Source organism: Emiliania huxleyi (assembly GCF_000372725.1).
Source record: "Emiliania huxleyi CCMP1516 chromosome Unknown EMIHUscaffold_1679, whole genome shotgun sequence".
Classification (NCBI taxonomy): Eukaryota; Haptophyta; order Isochrysidales; family Noelaerhabdaceae; genus Emiliania; species Emiliania huxleyi.
In genome coordinates this window covers 584-2,512 of record NW_005200903.1, presented here as the reverse complement: position 1 = coordinate 2,512, position 1,929 = coordinate 584, and the positions used below count along the sequence as shown (strand labels likewise).

General features: G+C 71.4%; 1 protein-coding gene across 1 annotated transcript; it reads left to right on the top strand.

Annotated features, from left to right (window-relative positions):
- Positions 1-891: 891 nt before the first annotated feature.
- EMIHUDRAFT_253366 (hypothetical protein) lies at positions 892-1,211 on the top strand (the record flags this gene model as incomplete). The annotated part of the gene is made up of 2 exons (XM_005784809.1): positions 892-989; positions 1,052-1,211. The coding sequence occupies 2 exons, from the start codon at positions 892-894 to the stop codon at positions 1,209-1,211; spliced, it is 258 nt and encodes an 85-aa protein (XP_005784866.1).
- Between the last annotated feature and the right edge of the window lie 718 nt (positions 1,212-1,929).

Genomic DNA, 1,929 nt, shown 5'->3' with positions numbered 1-1,929 from the left:
CGGCTGTCTCCGCCGCCGCCTCGAGTGATCCTCGTCTCGCTCTTCGTCTACTCGAGCCTCGCCTCGTGTGCCGCCTCGTGGGCGGCGTGGGGGGCGGGCGGCTGTCTCTGCCGCCACCTCGAGTGAGCCTCGTCTCGCTCTTTGTCTACTCGAGCCTCGTCTCGTGTGCAGCCTCGTGGGCGGCGTGGCGGGCGGGCGGCTGTCTCTGCCGCCACCTCGAGTGAGCCTCGTGTCGCTCTTTGTCTACTCGAGCCTCGTCTCGTGTGCCGCCTCGTGGGCGGCGTGGCGGGCGGGCGGCTGTCTCTGCCGCCGCCTCGAGTGCGTCTCCTCTCGCTCTTCGTCTACTCGAGCCTCGTCTCGTGTGCCACCTCGTGAGCGGCGTGGCGTGGCGGGCGGCTGTCTCTGCCTCTGCCTCGAGTGCGCCTCGTCTCGGGCGGCTGTCTCCGCCGCCGCCTCGAGTGAGCCTCGTCTCGCTCTTCGTCTACTCGAGCCTCGTCTCGTGTGCCGCCTCGCGGGCGGCGTGGCGTGGCGGGCGGCTGTCTCTGCTGCCGCCTCGAGTGAGCCTCGTCTCGCTCTTCGTCTACTCGAGCCTGGTCTCGTGTGCCGCCTCGTGGGCGGCGTGGCGGGCGGGCGGCTGTCTCTGCCGCCGCCTCGTGTGCGCCTCGTCTCGCTCTTCGTCTACTCCAGCCCGTCTCGTGTGCCGCCTCGTGGGCGGAGTGGCGGGCGGGCGGCTGTCTCTGCCGCCGCCTCGAGTGAGCCTCGTCTCGCTCTTCGTCTACTCGAGCCTCGTCTCGTGTGCCGCCTCGTGGGCGGCGTGGCGGGCGGGCGGCTGTCTCCGCCGCCGCCTCGAGTGCGCCTCGTCTCGCTCTTCGTCTACTCGAGCCTCGTCTCATGTGCCACCTCGTGGGCGGCGTGGCGGGCGGGCGGCTGTCTCTGCCGCCGCCTCGAGTGAGCCTCGTCTCGCTCTTCGTCTACTCGAGCCTCGTCTCGTGTGCCACCTCGTGGGCGGCGTGGCGGGCGGGCGGCTGCCTCCGCCGCCGCCTCGAGTGAGCCTCGTCTCGCTCTTCGTCTACTCGAGCCACGCCTCGTGTGCCGCCTCGTGGGCGGCGTGGCGTGGCCGGCGGCTGCCTCTGCCGCCGCCTCGAGTGAGCCTCGTTTCGCTCTTTGTCTACTCGAGCCTCGTCTCGTGTGCCGCCTCGTGGGCGGCGTAGCGCGCGGGCGGCCGTCTCTGCCGCCGCCTCGAGTGAGCCTCGTCTCGCTCTTCGTCTACTCGAGCCTCGTCTCGTGTGCCACCTCGTGGGCGGCGTGGCGGGTTGGCGGCTGTCTCTGCCGCCGCCTCGAGTGCGCCTCGTCTCGCTCTTCGTCTACTCGAGCCTCGTCTCGTGTGCCGCCCTGTGGGCGGCGTGGCATGGCGGGCGGCTGTCTCTGCCGCCGCCTCGAGTGAGCCTCGTCTCGCTCTTCGTCTACTCGAGCCTCGTCTCGTGTGCCGCCTCGTGGGCGGCGTGGCGTGGCGGGCGGCTGTCTCTGCCTCCCGCCTCGAGTGAGCCTCGTCTCGCTCTTCGTCTCCTAAAGGCCGCCTCGAGTGCGCCTCGTCTCGCTCTTCGTCTACTCGAGCCTCGTCTCGTGTGCCGCCTCGTGGGCGGGGTGGCGTGGCGGGCGGCTGTCTCTGCCGCCGCCTCGAGTGAGCCTCGTCTCGCTCTTCGTCTACTCGAGCCACGCCTCGTGTGCCGCCTCGTGGGCGGCGTGGCGGGCGGGCGGCTGTCTCTGCCGCCGCCTCGAGTGAGCCTCGTCTCGCTTTCGTCTACTCGAGCCTCGTCTCGTGTGCCGCCTCGTGGGCGGCGTGGCGGGCGGGCGGCTGTCTCTGCCTCCGCCTCGAGTGAGCCTCGTCTCGCTCTTCGTCTACTCGAGCCTCGTCTCGTGTGCCGCCTC